Below are 24,831 nucleotides of genomic sequence, written 5' to 3'. Positions count from 1 at the left end.
CACTTCGCACCTTCCAGGACTGGACCCGTAGGAGATTGCCCTAGGAACATATCCACTGGGCTGCTGATGGACGTCAGCAATGGATGCAGCCACACACAGTTTAGCTGCAAGTTCAGACAAGAACAAACTGTACTGAGCATTGTTTCAGTAGCCAGTTAAAACAAGCTCCAAGCAAGTCTGATTGATGGGTGTTAAAAATACTGGCTGCTGCAGCATCCTTGTCTACACTAGGGCTCCCAATATTATTAAACACTGGTGCAGGTGCATTATGAGGCCAACTTCTGATGGAGATTGGAAGTGAGCTCGCTGAAGATCGCATGGGGGTGATGGAGGTAAATTGGGAAAACAACTGGACATGATGCCAGAGGTTATATTGGCTCCCTTCATTGAGGCGATATATCTGCCAGTCATTACCCGAGTTCATAACCTGGGGTCTGGCTACATCTTTGTACAGTGTAGCCTACTGGATTGAGCACGGGACTAAGACTCAAGTGACTTTAGTTCTAGTCTCAGCTCTGCTGGATGATCTTGGGCAAGTCAATTTCACCTCTCCGTGCCTCAGTTTCCCCATTTGTAAAATGGGGATGGTGATACTGACCTCCTTCATAAAGTGCTTTGAGATCTACAGATGAACTATATAAGAGCTTGGTATTACTATTGTTATGAGCTGAGTGAAACCTTGTTACGGGTTGAGCTAAAACCCCATTGAGATAGATAGGTGTGAACTCACCCTTCAATTAACATATCGGTAAGTATGAGCCACCAACTGAGACAAAAGGTGTGTGTGAACCCGCCCAGGAGCTTTTGGCTTAGTATTGTTTTGGGTAGGTGGGGGGGAGGGGGGGTAAAGAGTGAATACACCGAAACTGAGGACAGACAAGAACAGAGAGGCAGAAGCAAAAGGCAAGAAAGCCCAGCAGTAGCCCAGGTGTGACCCTGGAAAAAGCCAGTGAGAGTGTTTGGGTCTGTTGGCTAAAGAGGCTTGGGGCTGAAGGCTAACAAATTGCTCTGCTTGTTCTTGGATCCTTCTAGCTAAGACACAGCTCTGTGTCTGTTCTTCGTAAATAAACAAAACTGCATCAGAGAAACACCTATCACCTAACACTAGCTTCTACTCCCAGCTGGAACAAGCTACTAGACCCCAAACTTTTGGCTAGCTGCTCAGGCCAAACGCAGTAACGTTATCGAGTCAGAGAATCATAGGAGCAGAGGGTTAGAAGGGACCGCAAGGGTCATCTAGTCTAACCCCTGCCAAGACGCAGGATTTGTTGTGTCTAAACCATCCAAGGCAGATGGCCCCAGCCTCCTTCTGAAAACCTCCAGTGAAGGAGCTTCCACAACCTCCCCAGGTGTCTGTTCCATTGTCCTGCTGTTCTTAGCGTGAGGACGTTTTTCCTGAGATTTAATCTAAATCTGCTGTGCTGGAGTTTGAACCCACTGCCTCTCGCCCTGGCCTCTGTGGTGAGAGAGAACAGCTTTTCTCCATCTTTTCGATGGGAGCGTTTAAAATATTTGAAGACTGCTATCATGTCCCCCCCAATCTCCTCTTCTCCAAACTAAACATACCCAGATCCGTCAGCCTTTGCTCACATGCCTTGCATTCTGTCCCTTTGATCATCTTTGTCGCTTGCCTCTGGATCCTTTCCAGTTTCTCTCCATCCTTTCTACACATTGGTGACCAAAACTGGACACAGTACTTCAGCTGAGGCCTGACCAGAGCTGAGTAGAGCAGTACTATCACCTCCTGTGACTTGCACGTTATGCCTCTGTTCATACAACCTAAAATTGTGTTTCCTTTTTTTGCAACAGCATCGCATTGCTGACCCCTACTGAGGTTGTGATCCACCACAACTCCCAGCTCCTTCTCAGCAGTGCTGCTGACAAGCCAGTTATCCCCCCAGTCTGTATTTGTGCATTTGGTTTTTCTTCCTAATGTGTAGCACCCTACCATAGGCACCAACTTTCTCCGGTGCAGGTGGGTGCCCGCGCCCCTGCCCCTTTCCCCGCCCCTGGCCCTGCCCCGACTCCACCCTTTCCCCGCTCCTGGCCCTGCCCCCATTCCAACCCCATACCCAAAGTCCCCGCCCTAACTCAGCCCTTTCCCTGCCCCTATTGGATCCCTTCCCCAAATCCCCACCTCGGCCCTGCCTCTTCCCCCAGCGCGCCGCGTTCCCCCGCCTCCCCCCTCCCTCCCTGCCCTGCAAATCAGCTGTTGTGCAGTGCAAGCACTGGGAGGGAGGGGGGAGAAGCAGGACCCGGTGGCGTGCTCGCGGAGGAAAGCTGGAGCGGGGGGGTGGGGCGGGGCAGGGAGCTGTCGGTGGGTGCTGAGCACCCACCAATTTTTTTCCGTGGGTGCTCCAGCCCCGGAGCACCCACGGAGTCGGCGCCTATGCACCCTACATTTTACTTTGTTGAATTTCATTTTGTTGTCTATAGCCCAGTTCTCCAATGTATCAAGATCCCTCTGAATCTTAGCTCTATCCTCCCAAGTATTGGCAACCCCCTATAGCTTTCTGTCATCTGCAAACGTGATCAGTCTGCTCTCTAGTCCTACATCCAGGTCAGTAATAAAGATGTTAAACAACACTGGACCCAGAACAGATCCCTGTGGAACCCCACTTGAGACCTCCCTCCAATCTGACATCATTCCATTAGTAGTTACTCTCTATGGTTGCTTAACCAATTATGTATCCACTTAATGGTAGTTCCATCCCTGCATTTCTCCAGTTTACTTATCAGATTATTATTAGTATTCCTGACAGCTGCTTTCTGAAGACCCAGTAGTAGCTGTGGCCGGGATTGCTGTTTCCATCGCAGTCTGGCCAGGGGTGAACAGCCTTTCCCTTAGGATGTATTGTCACTTAGAGAACAGGCTGCTACGTGGGGCTGCCCCTTAGCTCTGTTTAGAAGGCTGGTGCAGAACGCACCTGCCATTCCCTGGTGTTCTCGGCTCCACACTGGCTGTCAGCTGGTTTCCAGCCCACTGGCCCACATTGTCCTTTGCACTGTTATCTCCTGTGGCATCCCCCACTAAGCCGAACCCTCCGCCCGGCCTGCAGCTAACGCTCCTTTGGTTTCTTGGCTCCCCTGAAGCATGAGGAGAAGAACAGCCGGAACTCCACGGTGGAGCAGCGGGTCCAGGAGCTGGAGCAGCGTTACAACGAGGCCAGCACGCTGCAGCACATCCAAGCCACGCTGCTCTACGACATGCAGGCCCAGATCCACAACATCTCCCTGCTGGCTGAGTGGGCCCGGCGCAACCCCGGCTGCCTCGTTCCTGCCGAGATGAGGTCGCAGCAGGAGATGCACCATCCAGGTGATGGGGAATACCTGGGCTGGGCTGGGGGTGAGGGGCTAGAATCCAGACTAGACACCTGATCTAGCTAGCAATAGCAGTGAAAGCTGGGGCCGAATGGGCAGCAGCATGAGCTGAACCCCGTCCTGGGTATGTACTTGAGTGGCTGGCCCGAGCTAGCGAGCTGCTGTAGCTTCTCTGCTATTGGTGCCAGAGCTAGTTAGCACGATGAAAGCTAGCTCAGGTCTGGCTACATGTGTCGTAGTCACACCTCCAGTTGCAGTGCAGAGATGAGAGGGAACCTTCCCCTGTATGATGAAGAGGGGTGAAAGTCCCAAATAATTTCGATTGGGAGGAAGCAAGGCCATCTTTTTGTTATGTAGCTGTACCGTGCTCAGCACAATCGGAGATCGGGCCTGTTGCCTTAAATGCTAATAGTAAAAAATAAGACTAGACTATGTCGTTGCATTTCATGGCCTTTCACGCCGTTTTTAGGCCAAACGTTTCACAATTAGATTTTGGGTGTCCAATTTGAGGCCCCCTGGGCTGTGATTGTCAGAATTACTGAGCACCTGCGGAACCGACAGGCTGCCCCTGGGGCTTCATGTTCTCAGAGCCTCTGAAAAGATGACCCTGCAGTCTTCTTGATGCTGGCGATATGCCCGCACCAGGAGGCAGGTGTCCCAAGCCCCTCGTGCCGAATGGGCCACAATTAGAGTTGGCCCCAAAAGGTCAATTAATTTTCGTGGAAAATTTTTCTCTCTTCTTGAAATGTTCCCATTTTTTTTCATTGAAAAAATGAAAGTTTTTGGTTTAAAAAAAAAAAATCATTTTTGGTACAATTTTTGAAAACCCAAACCGATTTTTTTTTTTTAGCAAAACCTGAGGTGTTTTTTTGTTTTTTTAGAAAAAGAGGAAAATTTCAACCAAAAATAAAAACTGCTCAGTTTGGTCAAAAACCCGTTTTTCACCGAAAAGCTGTTGGGATTAAAACATTTCCGCCAGCTCCTCGCCACTGCCCCGACCTGGAGCGCTCAGCTCTAGAAGTCAGGAGGACACGCTGATCTGGTTTCTCGGCCGTTCAGTTCTTGCCCTCTGTCGTAAGACTGAAAAGGACGCATGACGGTGGTTTCTGAGATGTGGATACTTATCCAGTAAGAAGCAGGCTGAGCCCAATGACTCCTTCTACACACACTGATCAACAGGCCTGATTTGTTAATGCCTTTCACCTACCAACTTGAATCCGATTTGAGCCAGTGACGTCGGGAGGAAAGGCGCATTAGTTGGTTACTGAGCCTATGAGCCAACCAGTCTAATTGTTTTCCATCATCCTTGTTTTAAATGAAGCCAGCTCTCTCAGCCTTAGATACCATGATAGCTTGGCTCCAATTCCTCTACCCACCAGGTACACATAAATAATTTCTCTTTGGAAGAATAAATGGCCTGCTGGAAAAAGGAGAACTGGTGCTGGTGGTAATGCCCTCACTGGGCAGCAGAAACTAGACCCAGTAGACCCAGAGTGTCTCCCCTGTGAGATTTCCTTACATGCTATTCTCACAGGGTTCCCTTTAGCAGCGTTGCCGGATCAGCTGGCCAGAAATAGTCCAATGGAACTCAGAGACCAGTCCCCAAACAGTGGCCTTGATTGGGTGCTTCTCCATTCTGTCCCCACTTCCCACAGCCAATGGGAGACCTCAAAGCAAATGGGCAGTCTAATTGGTGGCTTGGAATGTTGAAACGCCCATTCTTCCTTTCCCAATGTAGTTTCATTGGTTGCCAGAGTTGTGATCTCATCCCTCGCTCTTCCCTCATGGAAAAAAAATGACAATTCACTTATTCATAGATTCATAGATTCTAGGACTGGAAGGGACCTCGAGAGGTCATCGAGTCCAGTCCCCTGCCCGCATGGCAGGACCAAATACTGTCTAGACCATCCCTGATAGACATTTATCTAACCTACTCTTAAATATCTCCAGAGATGGAGATTCCACAACCTCCCTAGGCAATTTATTCCAGTGTTTAACCACCCTGACAGTTAGGAACTTTTTCCTAATGTCCAACCTAGACCTCCCTTGCTGCAGTTTAAGCCCATTGCTTCTTGTTCTATCCTCAGAGGCTAAGGTGAACAAGTTTTCTCCCTCCTCCTTATGACACCCTTTTAGATACCTGAAAACTGCTATCATGTCCCCTCTCAGTCTTCTCTTTTCCAAACAACTTTTTATTTCAGAAGGTTGAAAAAGCTACTAGGGGGGAAGCTGTTCTAGACTTGATTTTAACAAATAGGGAGGAACTCGTTGAGAATTTGAAAGTAGAAGGCAGCTTGGGTGAAAGTGATCATGAAATCATAGAGTTTGCAATTCTAAGGAAGGGTAGAAGGGAGAACAGCAAAATAGAGACAATGGATTTCAGGAAGGCGGATTTTGGTAAGCTCAGAGAGCTGATAGGTAAGGTCCCATGGGAATCAAGACTGAGGGGAAAAACTGAGGAGAGTTGGCAGTTTTTCAAAGGGACACTATTAAGGGCCCCAAAGCAAGCTATTCCGCTGGTTAGGAAAGATAGAAAATGTGGCTTAACCACGAGATCTTGCATGATCTAAAAAATAAAAAGGAGTCATACAAAAAATGGAAACTAGGACAGATTACAAAGGATGAATATAGGCAAACAACACAGGAATGCAGGGGCAAGATTAGAAAGGCAAAGGCACAAAATGAGCTCAAACTAGCTACGGGAATAAAGAGGAACAAGAAGACTTTTTATCAATACATTAGAAGCAAGAGGAAGACCAAAGACAGGGTAGGCCCACTGCTTAGTGAAGAGGGAGAAACAGTAACAGGAAACCTGGAAATGGCAGAGATGCTTAATGACTTCTTTGTTTCGGTCTTCACCGAGAAGTCTGAAGGAATGCCTAACATAGTGAATGCTAATGGGAAGGGGGTAGGTTTAGCAGATAAAATAAAAAAAGAACAAGTTAAAAATCACTTAGAAAAGTTAGATGCCTGCAAGTCACTTTTTATAACCCTTTCAATCCCACAAACTGGGCAATGCTTCTGGTTAGGGTCAGCTGGGGTTTGGGCTGGTGTAGCGTGGATAAGAGGAATTTTATCTCTGGTTTATCTATCTCGTTAGTCCCCTGTTCCCTCCACCTTTCTCTGCAAAGCTCTTTAGAGAATTTGTGTGGGTGGGAATTGTTCTCACTGATGATCTTCCTCAGCTTTCACTCAGTCTTTCCTCAGGCAAACCCTCTTTGGGTATGTCAACACTGGAGTGTAGACACGGGCTGTGACACATCTTGTGTCCCAACCCCCTAGCGGGAGGCAGGGGTGCTGGAATGGGGGGGGGCTAGGGGGGCATGGCCCTCCTGCTTTTTACCAGCCATAAGGATGAGCGACAGGTGGGAGGGGAAATGGCAGAGATGCTTAATGACTTCTTTGTTTCGGTCTTCACCGAGAAGTCTGAAGGAATGCCTAACATAGTGAATGCTAATGGGAAGGGGGTAGGTTTAGCAGATAAAATAAAAAAAGAACAAGTTAAAAATCACTTAGAAAAGTTAGATGCCTGCAAGTCACTTTTTATAACCCTTTCAATCCCACAAACTGGGCAATGCTTCTGGTTAGGGTCAGCTGGGGTTTGGGCTGGTGTAGCGTGGATAAGAGGAATTTTATCTCTGGTTTATCTATCTCGTTAGTCCCCTGTTCCCTCCACCTTTCTCTGCAAAGCTCTTTAGAGAATTTGTGTGGGTGGGAATTGTTCTCACTGATGATCTTCCTCAGCTTTCACTCAGTCTTTCCTCAGGCAAACCCTCTTTGGGTATGTCAACACTGGAGTGTAGACACGGGCTGTGACACATCTTGTGTCCCAACCCCCTAGCGGGAGGCAGGGGTGCTGGAATGGGGGGGGGCTAGGGGGGCATGGCCCTCCTGCTTTTTACCAGCCATAAGGATGAGCGACAGGTGGGAGGGGACAGGGCCTTGGGGGGGGGGAAGAGGCGGTGTGAGGAGGGGGGCCTCAGAGGAAGGGGCAGTGTGAGGGTGGGGTCTTGGGGGAAGGGGCAGCACAGGGGTGGAGGCTCAGGGAAAAGGGGTGGTATGGGGGAGGGGCCTCGGGGTAAGGGGCGGTGCAAGGTTGGGGCCTCGGGGGAAGGGGTGGCACAGGGGGTGGGGCCACGGTTTGGGCGCCGGTGGTCCCCCCCCGCTGTTAGGAAGCTTCCGCCGCCCCTGAGGTGTGACTAAGGATGCTAGGGTTTGGCCACTTGTCCGTACTCCTTTAAGCTAAGAGTATCAAAGCCTAGCAATGTAAGGTGCATTATGGGAGGTTTGACATCTTTCTCTGAAGCATCCAGCGCTGGCCACCTTTGGAGAATGGAAACAGGGACTAGATCATTCGGTCCCAGTGTCGGAAGGGAAGAGCCCAGCAGAACTTTGGGCTCAGCAAAACTCTTACCATTTCCACCTTAACTTAAATGGCAAAGAAGCTTTAATTTAAAAACAAAGAACGTGTCATTCTAACAAGTGCATGGAGGTCTGCGCTAGTCGAGATGGGCCTGAGCTGTGAATTTTATATCCAGAATCAGCTGTGAATCCAATCTGCCCAAGCTCAGGGGTTTCCACTTCCAGCTCAGAGACAGTTCCTAGCCACACAGTTCTGGTTAGCATCCAGATTTGATTCCAAATGTCCTGAAATTGTGGTTGAGTGTGGCTCCAGGGTTCTGGTTCAAACTCGCTTCCCCTGTGCTCTGTGCAGTGGATAGAGGTTTGTCTGTGAAAATCAGTCTTGCCCCCATTTTAGGATGCCCCAGTGGATAAAATAAAATGAAATAAATGCCAAGGAACTGCCCCTCAGTCCATGAGGAATCCCAGAACTTAAATTTTGCCAGAGTAAAACGGAGCTCATACCTCAAAAGTCTTAAGCTCTGATCTACATCTGGAACTCAACATTTTTGGTTGAGTTCAGCCGAACAAGTCCTCCCTTCTATGAGCTGACTATTAAACCGTGTCTCTCTGTTTCCTGTCTTAGACGTGAAGCACGCAAAGAACTGCCCGATAGACTGTGCTTCCATTTACTACAACGGGATCCGGAGGTCTGGGGTCTACAGCATTATGCCTTCTGTCGGTGGGATGCCAATAGAAGTGCTGTGTGAAATGGACACGGAAGGTATAGTAAGAAGCGACCGCATGCCTGAACGTCTTTTCTCACAAGGCTCAGGCAGGGCCCAAGGCACAGCTTCAGACTTCTATGTATTCTGGATATGTACCTAGAGCACACAGCACCCTAGTACCTAGGCACCAACTTCCTCGTAGAGATAGTCTCACCTACTGGAGTTCTGGAAGACCAGCTATAGGAACCCCAGTTGAAGTGTCTCATTGAGCTGCAGTGGTGGAGCCAGTGCTTCTAGCCCCCAGGACCTATTCAAGTAAGGATGCATTCTCCATCTTGGTACAGCCCGTGCTGGAAGAGTTCATGGTGTTTGTGCTCTTGGAGTCTAGTGCCTGGGTTAAATGGGGGAAGGACAGTGTCACACTTTCAGTGTAACTGCACCTGTATTTCCTGTCTGGTTTCAGGCTTCCAGGCATCATCTTTCCTGGGCAGAAACCTGCATCTCTCTTCCCCCTGACCAGGGTTTTTAAGGCTGTACCTGTTCTTAAAAGGCAAACACCTGTCAGGAATGATCTAGTTATTACTTCGCCCTGCTTGAGTGCAGGGGACTGGACTAGATGACCTATCGAGGTCCCTTCCAGTCCTACGCTTCTATGATTCTATTATTATATACACTGGCATATCCCCAGCAAGCCAGACTACCTCAGGGTCAGCCCCTGTGCATTGCTTTCTCTCAGCGGACATTGGCAGTGTTTTTACCAATGGGCACACAGTTCTTCCCTGCAGGTACATTTATTTTAAGGACAGAAAAGAATACCGAAAAAACATATAAAACAATAAAAGTCCCTGCACACGTACTAAACACTCATGCACCAGGACTCACCCATCAGTTTTATAGGGCCCTAGTAGGCCAAAGACTTTCCAATCTTTCAGCAAGGGTTGGGGTTCCCCTAAAGCCCAAGATCTGTCTGCTTGTTGAATCAAAAGGAAGACCCCCAAATCCCCCCAAACTCAGCCTTTATATCTCAAGTTCTTTCTTTGCCCCTGACCTCTCCGCTGGGATTGGCCTAAACCAGTATATACAAACCACCCCAGGAGAATATGTCTCTGGAGCTGCGTACAATCTCCGAGACTGTCGTAACCGCTCCCCACTGTTTTCAGTCCCTGGTGGAGCTGCGGTAGCCCTTAGCTTATGGAGTTGCATGCAGTCCCGGGCCCACAATGATCCATAAACCATTCATAAACTGAGAATCATAGAAATGTAGGGCTGGAAGGGACCTTGAGAGGTCATCAAATCCAGTCCCCTGTGCAGGGCAGAGGGACCAAGTAAACCTAGACCATCCCTGTCAGGGATTTGTCCAAACTGTTTTTAAAACAACTTCAGTGATGGGGATCCCACAACCTCTCTGGGAAGCCTGTTCCAGAGCTTAATTACCCCTATAGTTAGAAAGTTTTTCCTAATATCGAACCTAAATCTCCCTTGCTGCAGATTCAGCCCAGATTCTTTTCCTACCTTCAGTGGGCATGGAGAACGACTGATCATCTCCACTTTACAACAGACCTTCCCGTATTTGAAGACTGTTACCACGTCCGCCCCCCCAGTCTTCTTTTCTCAAGACTAAACAGGCCCAGTTTTTTTAACCTTTCCTCATGGGTCAGATTCTCTAAACCATTGCTCATTTTAGTTGCGCTTCTCTGGACTCTCTCCAATTTGTCCACATCTTTCTTTAAGATTGGCATGCAGAATTAGACACAGCACTGAAGCTGAGTAGAGCCGGGACAGTTGCCTCCTGTGTCTTACATACAGGGCCGGATTAACACAGGGGCTTTAGGGGCTGCAGCCCAGGGCCCCGGGCTAAGGAGGGCCCCGGCACAGCAGGGCTCAGGCAGGCTGCCTGCATGCCGTGGCCCCACGCCGCTCCCGGAAGCGGCCGGCTGCTGGCACGTCTCTGCAGCCCCTAGTGGGGGTGGGGAGGCGGCTCCATGCGCTGCCCCCGCCCCCGCCCCCAGCACTGTTCCCATAGCTCCCATTGGCTGATTCCTGGCCAATGGGAGCTGCGGGGGCGGTGCTTGCGGGGGCAGGCAGCACACAGAGACACGCTGTCCCCCTCCCCCCAGGAGCATTCAAAGATGTTTCAGCAGCCAACCACTTCCAGGAGCGGCGTGGGGCCACGGCATGCAGGCAGCCTGCCTGAGCCCTGCTGTGCCGCCGGCCGGGAGCTGCCTGTGGTAAGTGCCTCCCGGCTGGAGCCTGCACCTCGCATCCACTCCTGTACCTCAACCCTCTGCCCCAGGTCAGAATCCCCTCCTGCACCAAACTCCCTCCCAGAGCCTGTACCCCTCACCCTCTCCTGCACCCCAACATTCTGCCCCAGCCTGGAGCCCCCTCCTACACCAAACTCCCCCCCAGAGCCTGTACCCCTCACCCTCTCCTGCACCCTGACACTCTGCCCCAGCCTGGAGCCCCCTCCTACACCAAACTCCCCCCCAGAGCCTGTACCCCTCACCCTCTCCTGCACCCTGACACTCTGCCCCAGCCTGGAGCCCCCTCCTACACCATACTCCCCCCCCAGAGCCTGTACCCCTCACCCTCTCCGGCACCCCGACACTCTGGCCCAGCCTGGAGCCCCCTCCTGCACCAAACTCCCTCCCAGAAAGAAACTAATATAACAGCTGTTCTAAGGTAAGACATAGGCTATTTTGAATTAACTTGACTATAGTCTACGTGTTTTAAGACTGAAATGTAACCACAAAATGGCTTTATGTTAATTAAAAGGCAAGTTTAGTACAGTGTTAATAGCCTCAATGCCATAATTGTGATCATTTTGTTTTAAATTAGGAAAAAGACTTGTATACAGGGCCCCCACAAAATCTAATAGCCCCGGGCCCACAGGAGAGTCAATCGGCCCTGCTTACATGTGACACTCCTGTTAATACACCCCAGAATGATAATAGCCTTTCTCACAACTTTATCACATTGTTACTCATATTCAGTTTGTGACCCATTACAGTATCTCCAAGAAAACCTGCATGTGGTCACTGTATCTGTCCTAGACAGCACAGTCTCACCCATTAGTGACTCAGAGGTAAGCAGAAAGGCCACCATTGGTAGCAGGGCCAGCTCCAGCATTTCTGCTGCCCCAAGCAAAAAAAAAAAAAAAAAAGCCGCGATCGGTGGCGGCAGTTCAGCGGCAGGTCCTTCGCTCCTAGAGGGAGTGAGGGACCTGCCGCCCCCGAATTGCCGCAGGTGCCGCCCCTCTCCCTTGGCCGCCCCAAGCACCTGCTTGTTAAGCTGGTGCCTGGAGCCGGCCCTGATTGGTAGCCATTGGAGACCCCTCCTTTAAGCTGCAGTGATTGGACTGCTACCGCACCGAGATTCTCTAGAAGAGACACATGCTTCATGCAATGTGGTTTCTGCTACATGCATATCTGCGGTGCTGTGCAACCAATACATAACAATACCAACACGCTGGAATCTCCAGTCTATTTCATTCATTCTTTCTTTAAATTTATCAGCTTGATTCTGCCCTCGGTTATGCCAGTAACTCTGTTGCCGTCAGAACTGGTGTAGGACAGATCAGACTCAGTCTCTGTGATCTATAAACCTCTCCATTGATACACATTGCAGAGTTATCTCGGCTGCAGAACCAGCAGAATAGCTTTCCTCTGGGGACTGGGGGGGGCAAGGGATGAAGACGGGCAAAGTTAGTTGAAGACATCTCTGCAAGCAGGCCAGTCGGCCAATGTCAGTATAAGGTGGAGCTGAGTCAAGGTTCTGGCTCAGGATGATGTTGGCTTCCTCACTAAGGACACTAATCGGAGACTCAAACCAGCGTCACCTCTCTCCCCTTGGCAGGTGGAGGTTGGACCGTCATCCAGCGGCGGCAGGACGGCTCGGTCAACTTCACCCGGACATGGAACGAGTACAAAGACGGCTTTGGGGATTTAAACAGCGAGTTCTGGCTGGGTAACGAGAACATTCACAAGGTGACGAACCAAGGGGACTACTCGCTCCGCATTGATTTGGAAGACTGGAACAACAAGCACAAGCATGCCTTCTACCAGATCTTCAGGTAGGAGGGCACGGTGCCCTTCCCTGGGTTCCTGCTGCAGGCAAAGGGCCATCTTCTGCAAGGCCTTTGCGCATGGAAATCCCACTGGAATCGGTGGAAGTTTGGGGCCCAGAAGGCTTGTGGGATTGGCCCCACGTTCTGGTTAGTTCCTGGTCTATTTGCTTGATTCCCATAACAAGTGCCATGGAGGGTAAGGCCTCACTTCCTGGTCAGGTGTGTGTCATTTTGGCTTAGGAACATACTGTAGAAACACAGCAATTGCCACAGTGGATCAGACCAGGGCCATCCATGCTGATGTCCTGTTTCCAATAGTGACCAGCCCCAGAGGCATTCCAGGAAGGGGCAAGAATCCGCCTAGTGGACAAGTATGGAATAACTGGCCCAGAGGGGAAGTTTCTACCTGACCCTCGCCAGGGGGCGCCTCCATTGCAAGCTCTGCTTGGGCTAGCCCCTGAAAACAGCAGGGTGGCTGCAGGAGGGCCAGCTGCCTGAGTGCATGTCTAGGATGTCCGATAGGCTGGAATTCGGGTAGCTAGCCCCACTCGCCACGGCTGCACTGTGACAGATACTAGCTCAAACAGCGCTAGTGCGTGCATGCCCGCCGAAGCTGGGAATCACACCTCCTGAGTGCTGTGCAGACATTACCCTGGGGGTTAATTTATGCCCCGAAGTCGAGGCAGCTCATGCTTTTGGGTAGCAGGTCCACCCATCTCTGGTGCATGGAGCTGATCCAAAGTCTATTGGAGTCATTGGAAAGACTCCATTTGACCTTAGTGGGTAGGGTGGCCAACTTTCTAATTCCAGAAAACCGAACACCCTTGCCCCGCCCACTGCCCTGCCCACTGCCCCCCTTCCTTGAGGCCCCGCCCCTGCCCCTTCCCAAGGCCCTGCCCCCAGCTCACTCCATCCCCCCTCCCTCCGTCGCTTGCTCTCCCCAACCCTCTCTCAGGTGCTCATTTTCACTGCAAGGCCCAAACAGGCATATTTCTTGTTTTGACAGATGTACTATGCTAAGTTCAGGTTTTATTTGTTACAGGACGCTAGAGTTGGCAGCAAAATAGTCAAAAAGGGTAATTTAAAAAAAAAATATCCACAAAGGTTTTCATGATTCTTTCCCTCCCCTCTTCCCATTTTTCGTAACCAGCTCCATGTTTTTTCTTCACTAAAGTTACTGTAATTTTGTGTGTGGAATTAGGACCGTACATTATCACAGCTGCAATGGGTCTATTAAAGACCCACTCCTGAAGCCCAAATACAAATCTGTAGAGCACAACCACAGAAATGCACCTCTCCAGATACCTATATAAATAAATCTGTAGAAACTGACTCCCACATCTAGCATGCAGATACACACGTGTATCCATGTGTACACATCTAGCATGCACTAACACATGTACTTCCACATGATTTAATATTACAATTGTTGTTTAGTGCCTAGAGACCCCAACTAAGATCAGGGCTCCAGGGTGGTAGGTGCTGGACATACACATAAAAACAGAGAATCTGCAACGAAGAGTTTATAATGTCGCTAGACAAAGGTGGGGAGAAATGTATGATACGTCGGCTCTTCTGCAAGAGAAGTTGGCTCTTCTGCAAGTCGAGAACACTTTTTCAGAAAGAATACATTGCTTTTAGAGTTCACTTCTCTTTAAAAAACTCGTTGTGAAATGAATACACACATATTTTATGTCATCCATTTTATTTGTGCACAAGCCAGCAAAAGGAATAAAAGTCAAAGAGTTAGGCTGCAACTTGTATTGACACAGGTATACACACATGCGGCAATACACGCACCTCCCTACACAAAGACACATAGTCTCTTACACACATACAATGCCTGCATGCACACACTTGCCTACACAGAGACACTTTTTCATACACTTTCCCAGGGGCTGCCTAAATCACCCAGCAGGGAAGGGAGGAGGGTGGGCTGGAGAGGAAAAGAGGAGAGTGGGGGTGGAGGAGAGAGGATGGGGAGGGAAAGAGGCCAAGGATGAGAGCAGGGTGGGGGTGAGAGGGGGCAGTGAAGGAGAGAGGATGGCGGGTGGGAGAGGCAGAAGGCTACAGCTGCATGAGGACGTGGGGGGCACAGGAATGCATAGGGACATAATGGGAGTGCAGCAGTGTGTGGAGGTGAATGGGGTGCAGGGCTGTGGGGGGTGAGGGACATGGGGGTGCCGGCAATGGGAGGTGGAGAGGATGGGTGGGTGTGGGGGGCAGGACAGGATGGGACGGAGGAGGGATGCAGCCCCATTCCCAGCATTCGGAGATGGGGATACACGTACCTGGAACTCCTGGGTGCCAGCAATGGGGTGACAGACAGACCACGGTTGGCCGCATCTCGAGCCCAGCCACATGAGAAGCGCAAGGAGAAGAGGCCGGGCAGCAGCGGGAGAGGCATGTGCCACGCGACCCTTCAACAGCCACCTGTTGAGCGCTCGCGAGTCGTGCTAGTTCCTCCCCTGCCCTGATCCAGCCAATAGGAGCTGCGCCTGTGGGCGGGGGGCGGGGCAGCACGCAACCCCCCCTGGCCGCCCCTAAGGCCAGGAGCCAGACATGCCGGCTGCTTCCCAACCCCAGAGCCGCCAGGATCCCTTTTTGACCAGGTGTTCCGGTCCAAAACCGGACACCTGGTCACCCTATGGGGGTGTCAGGCCAGATCCAAAGCCCTTAGAAACCTACATCCTCAGTGATGCAACTGTGGGTGTTCTCATTAGTTCCATCTAGTTGAGGGCATGTTAGTCCACACAATAATTCTATAATTCTACTCAAAGCGGGTTTTTCCTAGTTAACTTACAATGTTCTCTGCTTAAGCATGTCAGAGCTCCCAGGGAGAGTCATCTAGACAAGCCCAGAGGCTGAGATATTTAAAATGAGCTGGTGGTAAACTGGAAAAACAAAACCCTTAGAAAAAGACCGATGAATCTGCTGAGCAGTTGATTCCCCACTCTATCCCCTCGGTCCCAAGGGGATAATCCAAGAGATTCCAACTCAGTCGAAGAGAAGAACAGGGCGTCAGCTCTACAAAGAAGCAGAACCACATTATTAGAGGGACTCTGCCTAAAGAACAGCAAAAACAGCACTGGGCCAGAGTCCTTGATCATGGCTTTAGGTTCTCAGGCCACCCACCCCAAGCCTCTGAGAAGTAGACTTGAATTAAACCAGGGCTGAATCACATCTTCCCCAAGGGAGAGAAGGGGTTGGGCCCAGAACTGGCAAGATGCAGTTACACTGAGCAGACCCAGCCTAGATAACTGGATGCAGACGGATGCGCTGCAAGAATAAAGCTTGCAATGCCCAGCTTGGAAAGGAGCCATAGAAACCCCCAGGAGACAATCGAGCCTGTTTCCTCTTGTTTGCAGCATTGAGGATGAGGCAAACGATTACCGCCTGCATGTGGATGGCTTCAGTGGGACAGTAGAGGATTCATTTGCCTGGTACCACAACAAGAGGAGTTTCAGCACGCCCGACACGGGGAACATCTGTGCCGAGATCTCCCATGGAGGCTGGTGGTATCATCAGTGCTTCTTCTCCAACCTCAATGGAGTGTACTACAAGGTACGGTGGCCACGTAAGGACATAGGCATTGCTACATCATGTGTGAGGGTGCATGGACCCTGTTGTTCATCATATAATAGGAGCTCCTCTTTGCCTGCCCAACCACAGCTCTATAGGGCTCTACCGCATTGCTTCGAGATACCTTGATTTCCTGGAAAGACATTGCTGGAATTATTAATAATATTTGAAGTTATTAATATTAATATGAGAAACCACCAAACACTAATGTAACCATAAATTCCTTTATTAAATCCCAAGGCCAAATGGTACAATTGCACCATGTACAATTGCTCTAAACATGCCTAACTAATAAGGAAGGCTAAGATTTTGTCACGCATATTTTTAGTAACAGTCAAGGACAGGTCACGGGCAATAAAGAAAAATTCATGGAAGCCCATGAGCTGTCCATGACTGTTACTAAAAATATGTGTGACAAAATGGGGAGCTGCCGTTTCCCCCACCCCCCCGGCCGCCGCCGCCTGCAGCAGCTGGGAGCTGCAGGGCAGCCGGACCCCCTGAGTTCCGAGCCGTGGTGAGCAGCGGGAGGACCCTGCAGCTCCTAGCCACCGAGGGCTGAAGTCGCGGAGATCCCTGGAAGTCACGGATTCCATGACCTCCGTGACAATACATCCAAAAAGTAATAAAAAACATTTATAAGCATTTGATCAAGATACTTAACAAACGGGCTAAACCCAGCGGTGCTTAGACCCATGTTGGTCGGCTCCAACGTGGTCAGGCAGGAATTAGCAAAGAACCCTTTAAGAGTTTACTTCTTATACCCTTTGACAAAAACGTGATGTCGTTGCCAATTACTGACTTCAGGTAAAAACAGTCCGAGACAGTTCATCTAAATCCAGATAACATTTACAACCTTCTTTCTCCCAAAGTCTTTTCTCCTTATTGCTTCCCCTCCTTCCGGCTGACAAGCAGCTCTTTCATTACACCTGGGTTCACATAGGAAATACCTCCGGTATGTGGGGTGGGAAGGTCTATGTTGACTCCTTTGAAGAGACATTCTCTTTGTCTTATTGAAAACCGTCTGCAGTCACCTCATCTGGCAGATGCCTTCTTTCTAGACATTTCTCCTTATTTCATCAGCTAGTCTTTGAACGATTCATCCTCCCTACTTCATTTCTTTTGGCCTTATAATTCATTATTTTTAAGGCCTTCCTTCTACTTGCTAGTCAGGGCCTCTTGCTACAACATATATACATATTTCTTTAACCCAGCTCAAGCTAACTCTAATTCTAATTTTTTTGGTCCTACAGAAATAGTAGAAAATAGAACTTTCTTCTGCATCCAGGCAACCTCACCCTTTCTCTTGGGTAGATGGGCCTGTGCCCGCTGGAAGGGAGGGAAATCCCGGCTGAATTCTGTTCATGCAGATTTCGTGCCTGAGTGTTTTCATTGCTGATCCTGTAAATAAATGATCATCCAGTGGAAACAATCCAGGTTGTACAACCTTGAATGCCAATTTCCAGGCCTTCAATGTCTGGTGGGAGATATGCCAGGGAGTGTTTGTATAGTGCTGGATGCACTGTCGGCACTAGTAAAGAGCAGCAACTCCCCCATGGCTGAAGCAGCAGGGGTCCCTAAGATATATACTCCCCAGTGCATTGGAGGTTCTGGTTTCAAATGACTAGTCTGCCACTTCTGAGTGTCTCCTGTGCCTCACGTTCTCCTTCTCTCTGTCACAGGGGGGCAGGTACTCCACAAAAAACCGCAAGATCCTGGGGCCAGACGGCATTGTGTGGTACACATGGAAAGACACTGATTACTACTCCCTGAAGAAAGTCACCATGATGATCCGTCCGCGCACCTTCCGACCCCATCTCTCCCCATGAAGGGACCGAGGACGTTTCTCCTCTCAGCTGATCCCCAGCTCCAGAAAGGGAGGGACGGGAGTGGCTTGTTATAGCTGGAGATGGACTGACTCCGGAGACCACAGCGGCCCCAAAATATCATCCTGCTTCTGCCTTTGGGGCAGGGTCGAGAGAATGAAGACAACCAAGAAAGAAAGAAAGAAAGGCCTTCAATGTGTGGTTAAATGGTGAAGCCCTGTGTTACCAAGGCCAGTTTGAGTGAAATCTTACTGTTCAACGCTCTCCTAGACTGGACCTACCAAAGGCTGAGAACAGGCCAAAGATGGAAGATCGTGGTCCAAGAGAATCACATTTTTTAGGGGAATTATTTAAATGTTTTTAAACTTTTCATGAGATACTGCCATGTAGTGACTTCAGGGACTGCAGCGCTGCCCTCTGCTGGAGGAATGCTGGATTTGCTTGCATGCCATATGACAGTGCCCTTGGCTGGCTGGGCTCGCGGATCTGCCCCTTCGGCTTCTCAGGTGTGTCGGCCCAAATCCGGATGCCACCCTTTGATGGCTCTGGATGGATTCAGGCCTGGATTGTTGGCTGGAGACCCCAGATGCTCTTGGTGTGAGCTCAAGAACGAACGATGACCTAGGGGGAAGCTCTAGGGGGACTCACACAATCACTGCCCTCTAGTGGTACACAATGGCCCTACTCTGGTATAAAGACAGACCTCTCTGCTTGACAGAGCTCCGCTATTCCCTTATGGAAGAGAGACTTGCCTGGGTTTGGAGCCGAAAGTCCGTCATGCATCCCACTGCCTCCGTAATGCATGGGGCCGTGCTTTCATCTCCCCTGGGGAGAGCTGGGACGGCTGCCTCCTGGGGCCCAGTTCCTGCTATTGTTTGTTTGTACACAGCACACAGAGAACTGTATGTTCGACGGGGTGAGAGGAAGTTTTGCTAATGTCCCCCCAGCCAGTGCTGCCCTCGGTGTCTGGCACCCTGACGGTCTGTAGCTGAGTTTCCTCAGGGATTTGCACCACAAATAAAACAGACATCAAAACCCTCCCAGTGCTGCCATTTCAGTCCCATTTTCACAGTGGCTGTCCCTTCTCGGGGAAGAGAACATGTGGTGAGGTGGGTTTCTATTTTCCTCAAAGGCAGCCTGCTGGGGAAGGGGGTGGGGGGGGGCGGGGATTGGGTTTGTGCTCACTCTCATAATTTCGTGGTGGGTAAAGAAGGGGGCACATGTAGACTGGCCCTTTAATTACCTGCAGGCCAGCAGGGGCTTAAGGGAAAGCACCTGGGCTTTATAAAAGAGGGAATCCTGCAGGGGGCTGCTCCCTGTGAACCATGCGCCCAGCCCTGAGAGGTAAGGGAAAGGATTCCCCAGGACCTGCAAGACCCATAACCAGGGGGAAGGGTTTGGGTCTGAAAGCCAGAGCGTCCCCTCTTGAGAAAAGTGTGCTGAGATTTTTATTTACTTAATAACAGAGTCTGGCTGGCAGGTATCTGTTGAGGTGTTTTTTTGGGGGGGGGGAAGCTATTGCCCCTTAGGCGTATGGGGTGAAGGCTGGAAGTGATTTCTGGGTGGCTTTTCCTTGGGCCAGTGTTGGCTCAGGGTTCAGGCACTTGGCTGATGCAATGGTTTCCACCACAGGAAATGCAGTAGGGCTGGGGGCATTGGGAAGGAAAGGGTAGGGTGGGGTTAAACAGAAGGGGGAGGGAGGGTGGCAGGAAAGAAGGGCTTAACAAAGGAGGGGGGTTGTGGACCCACATTCTGGCAGAGGCTCCTAGGTAAAGTGCCTCAGAGCTCGCCTGTTCCCCCTCCCCCATTCAAGGACGCTCTCCCCCTCTGCTGCCCGACCTGCCCGCTGGTTGAAGCTGAAATGACAATATTTGGAGAGGCTGTGATTAGACAAATGGATTCACTCTGTCACTGCAGGCCCTTTGGAAGAAAGAATGAAGGTTGGGGTTGATCACCGTCTGTGAAAGAGATGTTCCTAGGAACCCAACACATAACAACCGGTGACTGGGAGGAGTGGTAGATACCCTGGAGGGTAGGGATAGGATACAGAGGGACCTAGACAAATTAGAGGATTGGGCCAAAAGAAACCTGATGATGTTCAACAAGGACAAGTGCAGAGTCCTGCACTTAGGACGGAAGAATCCCATGCACTGCTACAGACTAGGGACCGAATGGGCAAGCAGCAGTTCTGCAGAAGAGGACCTAGGGGTCACAGTGGACGAGAAGCTGGATATGAGTCGACAGTGTGAAAGGCTAATGGCATTTTGGGCTGTATAAGTAGGGGCATTGCCAGCAGATCGAGGGATGTGATCGTTCCCCTCTATTTGACATTGGTGAGGCCTCATCTGGAGTACTGTGTCCAGTTTTGGGCCCCACACTACATGAAGGATGTGGAAAAATTGGAAAGAGTCCAGCAGAGGGCAACAAAAATGATTAGGGGGCTGGAGCACATGACTTATGAGGAGAAGCTGAGGGAACTGGGATTATTTAGTCTGCAGAAGAGAAGAATGAGGGGGGATTTGATAGCTGCTTTCAACTACCTGAAGGGGGGTTCCAAAGAGGATGGATCTAGACTGTTCTCAGTGGTAGCAGATGACAGAACAAGGAGCAATGGTCTCAAGTTGCAGTGGGGAGGTTTAGGTTGGATATTAGGAAAAACTTTTTCACTAGGAGGGTGGTGAAGCACTGGAATGGGTTACCTAGGGAGGTGGTGGAATCTCCTTCCTTAGAGGTTTTTAAGGTCAGGCTTAACAAAGCCCTGGCTGGGATGATTTAGTTGGGAATTGGTCCTGCTTTGAGCAGGGGGTTGGACTAGATACCTCCTGAGGTCCCTTCCAACCCTGATATTCTATGATTCTATGAGAACTCTTCAAGCACCTGGGGGTTGGACCATGAGCCTGGGGGCTGGACCACGAGCCTGTGCTAAGCTCTGTTTCCTGGTTTGATGTCTTCATGAGCAGCTCCCTCGGCTGCCGCTTAGACCCAGTTTTCGCCCTTTTATTAAACATACCTGTTTCGATATAGTCCACTTTAGCTTACCCGTGAAAGGGGCCAGGAGGGCAGCAGATGCAGCTGGGATCTCGTCTCTGTAATGTTATGGGCATGTCTGTCCCTGTGCTCCTGCCTCAGGGGAGGTGTGTGACCCTCAAAAGGCAAATCATAACTCAGGCAAAGAGGCAGGAAGTGCCGCTGGAGGAACCACTCGGTGGCACCTGCCCTGGTGCTGCCAGCTTGACCCCTCGTGGGCCCTGTGTACCACTCTGGTAGCTGATTCAGTCCCAGGAGGCTTCATAGGTGCAACCCTTGTGTGGTGACTAGCCACAGAGGCGCTACACCGCCTTGCTTCCCTGTCACCATGAAGGGAGTGCTCCTGGGAGAAAGACAGTGTCCGGGAAGTCTTTATGCTCCTACGATCCTCACTGGAAGAGCTCCGTGGGCCAACAGTAACCCTCAGGCACCTGTAAGCTGAATTGGGCTGGAGCTGGTCCTAAGATCAGGAGAGCCGTGTCCCTCCTCTCTGGTCTTGGGCCCAGCACAGCTCAGCTGGTATAGAGACTCAGGGCCATGGTATTTAGTGCTCCTGAAGGTGAAGGGCGATTGCCATTGGCCAGCCTTGGGTAGAGCCTGACCAGGTGCTGAGGAAGCTCTCTTTCCACAGCTGTGCCAATGTGCCTGAGACCAAAGCCTGTAACTCACCCGGCCATTCTAGCCCTGGGGCCTGTCTGAAGCAGAGACTAGCGGCCGTGCAGAGAAAAGTCGTGAAGCTTCTCTGGGGGGAGCCATCCTGTAGTGAATCTGCCCTGTGGCACCTCCTTAGGTGGTACTGCTGAAGGAGGCAAAGGGGAGCTGTATGGGGCCAGGAGGAGGCAGGGAGGCCCACATGTCTGTGCAGACATGGATCCCTACCATGAATCTCCTGCTTCTTCCATGGGTGGGACAAAACCCTCTCCCCATGATGGAAGAATTCAGAAAAAACTTGGCCAGGGGAACCACGGAGTCCCAGCCTCCTCCCCACGTTTTCGGCACGGCTCTTCTCTCATTCTTTAGTACCGCTAGAATCCCTGTCTCCTTGTTTCCCCTTCTCCTCTTGTTTATTCATCAGCCGAAGCCTTATTCCTCCCTTGCTGTGGCATGGTTGTCCCCAGAGCAATTGGCTGGGATGTTGCAAGCAAGGGGTTGTGTCTCCAGGTGCTGGAGGAGCAGGCAGACTCCTAATAAACACAGGCATTGCTTAGGACTGCGTAGCCAAAAGACGAGGCTCCTGGTCTCTGCCTCTCAGTCATTATAATCTCCATGACGATTCTTGTTAGTAGCCATGTCTGTTACCCAGGGTTTTCAGAACCCACAGCCAGGGGCGGCTCTAGCTTTTTTGCCACCCCAAGCACGGCAGGCAGGCTGCCTTCGGCGGCGTGCCTGCGGGAGGTCTGCCAGTCCCGCGGATTCGGCGTACCCGCCGCCGAATTGCCACTGATTCCGCGGGACTGGCAGACCTCCACGCCGCCGAAGGCTGCCTGACTGCCGCCCTCGCAGGGACTGGCAGGGCGCCCCCCGCGGCTTGGAGCACTGGTGCCTGGAGCCGCCGCTGCCCACAGCAGTGGTAACTTAACCGTTTCACTCCAAGCGGTGTCCGGAATAAATCAATGGGAACACAGCACTTCTGGCGGATGAACGATTAACACAAGGAAGCGTGCTCTTCTCTGAAGCTACAATGTATTAGCTGTAAGCACACACGGACATAAGCAATAGGTTTAGAACATCCCACGTATTTACCTAACATCTGGGACAGTGTTGAGTAAATTGTGGCAGTTCAGCAATGGCCAGTTGCTTCCCCACAGTGGAGTAAGATTTCAGGAGAAACGCCTCTCAGGCTAGCTTCAGAGAACTGCTCCAAAGTGCACTTTATTATCTAGTCCTTTTTATAACTCACTTTTACAAATCACACAGCTCACAGTGACCCCTGCTGGGTCATCACTTCTCCTAACTTCAATAAACGACTATCAACAAACCTTCCTAGTCATAATAAACTTCTCTATCAAAGGCGCCCCAAACTCCCATGTTCTCGTCCACTTATTTTCTTTCGGTCTCAGATTCTTGATTCTTTTTCTCCCCTTCTCCCATTCTGAGGAGCAGAGACGGCCAGCCTGCAAATGTACTTGACCTTGTCTCCAGAAGCTCTGCTTGTTCAAATTAACCCTTAACTCAGTGGTGGTCTGTTTTATTAATTCATGGTGGCTGAATGCATATAAGATGGTTGCAATTAGCTTAATCAAAATCTGGAGTGCACACACCCCTGAAATCCAGGGCAACATGTCCTGGGAGTCACATTGTGAGACGGGTGTTTGCCCCAGCACAGCAAGAAAGGGTCTGGAAATGAGTACAGCCCTGGGACCCTTTGGCATGAACGTCAGACAGGACAGCTGGCAAGGGAGGTGACTGTCAAGTGTAACAAGCTAGCCATGTTCTTAATGTGTTATTCTGGCTGAAGAGTGACAGGCAAAACCAGCTCCCTCTCCCTCTATCAGTCAGAGCTGCTGGCTTACTCATTTGGACTGCTGCAAACCAAGAGGAAAGCAACAGAGCTGCCCAGGTGTGACTGAGGGCAGAATTTTCCCTGCAGCAGCTGGTGCTGATGCACAAGTGAGAAAGAGCCCAGCTTGACTCTCAGATCCCGGGGGAGTTTGCATGCTCGGTGAGTAGGAAAAAAAAACAGTTTTACTTGTAAACGGAGCCCATTTGATCTGGTGTCACAGAGACACATTAGCCAGGACGCCCACGCTGCTGTCTCACAGCCGCCTTTCAGAGCCGAGCTGCATTTTAAAGCTACCGGCCAAAAATCACCCAAGTGCTGTAAAACGCAGGTAAAGAGCATATTTGATACACAATGCTGTTACCCAGAATCAGTGACTCATTTCCAGACACCTAATGCCTCCGCGGTACAATTCTAACTCTAAAAATACACCGTGGGCCAGAGCTTTAGCTGACGTAATTTGGCTTCACTCCATTGAGGCCAGTGGGGTTACCCGGATTTCCACCGGCTGAGAAAATGGCCCATCCAGCAGTAAGGTGCAAAGAGTGAAATGAGCTTAGCACACCTACAGATGCAGGGGCCCCCGGAGAGCAGGGACTGCATTTGCATCTGGCCTTTCAATAGGCCGGGCAGAGATGGCTTTTTGAACCCTCCCCCGCTGTGCACCTGCATAAGGACCGGCCCCATTCCCGCCCTGTGCTTTGATAATCGAGGATGCTTTAAAATGGGCCCCCACCTCCTGGGCAGATTTGAAAAGTGCATTGAAATGGCTGGCTGACAGGCCCTATACATTTGGGCCCAATAGAACAACGTGAAAGGGTGTGTTTGGAATGTGGGAACTAGGTGGCTCCTAGGGAAAAGCCTCTGCCATTATTAGGGGTGTCTGGTCTCCCTCACTTTCTCTCTGCTGGCACCGGCCTATTTCTCTTTGGAAAAATTCTGCACTACTAACCCTACCTCCCCCTTCCTGCCCCACTCATTTGTCACTTCCCCTTCACTGGGAGAACAACATCGGTCGCTATTACATCCCCTGCGCTGTGGCTAGTGGCTGGACGAGGCCTGGGGTCCCCTGGGTCCTGGCTCCGGCAGAGGAGGCTGGTTAGAAGAGGGACCGTGAGCGTCAGGACCTTGGGGTCCTTTTTTCAGCTCTGTGGCTTAGTGGATTTTGCAACCAGCCTGAGCCTCTGTTTTTCCCATCTGTAAAGGGGAATTCAATTCTACTTGCCCCTCTCACAGGGGAGGTATGGGAATGAACTGCAAAGAGCTGAGATCTCCTTGGATGAAAGGGGATCTGTTGCTGGGCACAGCATGGCACCGAGGCTCTGCGAGGGTGGGTGGACCGGGGTGCAGTGGGGGAGTCCTGGGGGGCTGCAGGGGTGGGAGCTTGCCTGTTCGTCATGCACCCCCCCTTGGGCTGTTCTGTCCTGAGCCTTTCTCCAAGCA

The 24,831-nt window shown here is 50.8% G+C and overlaps 1 protein-coding gene across 1 annotated transcript; it reads left to right on the top strand.

Annotated features, from left to right (window-relative positions):
- Positions 1-284: 284 nt before the first annotated feature.
- On the top strand, positions 285-17,864 carry LOC135875695 (angiopoietin-related protein 7-like). The gene is made up of 6 exons (XM_065400660.1): positions 285-332; positions 3,094-3,316; positions 8,309-8,446; positions 12,246-12,462; positions 15,825-16,020; positions 17,718-17,864. The coding sequence occupies exons 1-6, from the start codon at positions 285-287 to the stop codon at positions 17,862-17,864; spliced, it is 969 nt and encodes a 322-aa protein (XP_065256732.1).
- The last annotated feature ends 6,967 nt before the right edge of the window (positions 17,865-24,831 follow it).

The sequence above is a fragment of the Emys orbicularis genome, chromosome 3 (assembly GCF_028017835.1).
Source record: "Emys orbicularis isolate rEmyOrb1 chromosome 3, rEmyOrb1.hap1, whole genome shotgun sequence".
In the NCBI taxonomy this organism is placed as follows: Eukaryota; Metazoa; Chordata; order Testudines; family Emydidae; genus Emys; species Emys orbicularis.
The sequence above is the reverse complement of the archived record's forward strand: the minus strand, read 5'-3'. Positions and strand labels throughout refer to the sequence as shown.